Source organism: Temnothorax curvispinosus, unplaced genomic scaffold, assembly GCF_003070985.1.
Source record: "Temnothorax curvispinosus isolate PA1 unplaced genomic scaffold, ASM307098v1 QBEX01010599.1, whole genome shotgun sequence".
In the NCBI taxonomy this organism is placed as follows: domain Eukaryota; kingdom Metazoa; phylum Arthropoda; class Insecta; order Hymenoptera; family Formicidae; genus Temnothorax; species Temnothorax curvispinosus.
Window position 1 is genome coordinate 1 of NW_020220379.1, and position 1,494 is coordinate 1,494.

General features: G+C 30.0%; 1 protein-coding gene across 1 annotated transcript; it reads left to right on the top strand.

Annotated features, from left to right (window-relative positions):
- Positions 1-3: 3 nt before the first annotated feature.
- On the top strand, positions 4-1,117 carry LOC112460498 (cytochrome P450 6k1-like; the record flags this gene model as incomplete). Its single annotated transcript, XM_025025202.1, has 3 exons — positions 4-162; positions 408-696; positions 810-1,117. Coding segments are annotated over 3 exons (627 nt in total), but the record flags the coding sequence as incomplete, so codon positions are not given.
- Between the last annotated feature and the right edge of the window lie 377 nt (positions 1,118-1,494).

Sequence of the window (1,494 nt, forward strand, 5' to 3'; positions counted from 1 at the left end):
GCACAAGCAGCTAGTTTCTTCTTATTTGGTTTTGAAACCTGTTCAACAACTACGGCCTTCGCGTTGTATCAACTCGCGGTACAACCTGAGATTCAAAAAACTCTGCGAAAAGAGCTTCTCAAACCACTCGAGAAATCTAATGGAAAATTACATTATGACATGGTATGTGACTATCATCCACTATTTTCCTCTCGTAAATTTTTCATTTTATCTTTATAAATTATTTTTAGTAATATATATATATTTTTAAATATAATTTTATATATATTTATAATTTATAATGCAATGACAATATATTTTAAGTCAGAGAAAGTGAACTAAAAATTAAGAGAAAACCTTAAAATTTGACTATGTGCAATTCTAATCTAAATAAAAAATTATTTTTATGCATTGTTTATTATTACTAGATACAAACGTCATTACCGTATCTCGATATGATGGTATCAGAAACTTTGAGAATGTACCCGCCATTGGAGTTCCTAAATCGCATAGCTATGAAAAATTATAAAGTGCCGGAGTACGATCTTGTAATTGAGGAGGATATACCGGTTTACATCTCGATACTTGGCCTACACTATGATTCGGAATATTTCCCCAATCCCGATATATTCGATCCAGAGCAATTTAAGAAAAGGAACAAACGTGAGAGACCGTCAGGCGTCTATTTACCATTCGGAGGAGGCTCACATGAGTGTATAGATAAGAAAATGAATTTTAATATAGCTCTTTATATATTAAGATAGTAATGTACATTTCTTTAGTTCTTCTTCGTTAAAATAATATAGAATATTATACTGTTATATGTTCTGTAGGTCAACGCTTCGGGCTTTTACAAATAAAGTTAGCATTGCTTATGATCTTGAGCAAATACGAAGTGGAATCGTGCGAGGAAACTTCGGTAAAAATTGATCCAAGGGTACTCATGACATTGCCGTTAAACAATGTATTATATCTCAATGTCCGAAAACTTAACACTAATGCTATTTAAAACTTGACGGAATACTTTTTTAGACGAAGTATATACTATTATCTTTTTATGGACTCAAGCAGCGTTTTGATAAGAAATCTGTGATCGAATGTAAAAATTAATAGAAATAAATATGTTGTGCTGGATGTTCTGTTCTTTGCGCTCTAAAATAATTTATAAAATCAACCATTCTACGTTATCAATAACGAATCCTGAAATTAATAACTCGAATCGTATCTCAAAACAAAGATTATCCAAGTTTCTCATTTAAATTGCACATACAAATATAACATTATAAATATTAGATAAAGCAAGCAACGTAGATTTAGTTTTACTTATAATAACATAAGTTTAAACTTATTTTCTGCAATGTTAAAAGTGGCGTTCACATGTTTATTGCACCATTAATCGATAGCACACTAGGAAATACTTGGTTAATTGTACATTAATTTTCCACCGGTGTTTAACGATTTTTTTACATTTTTTACATTTATAATATAAAATTTAAATATTGTTTTTATGTGCCA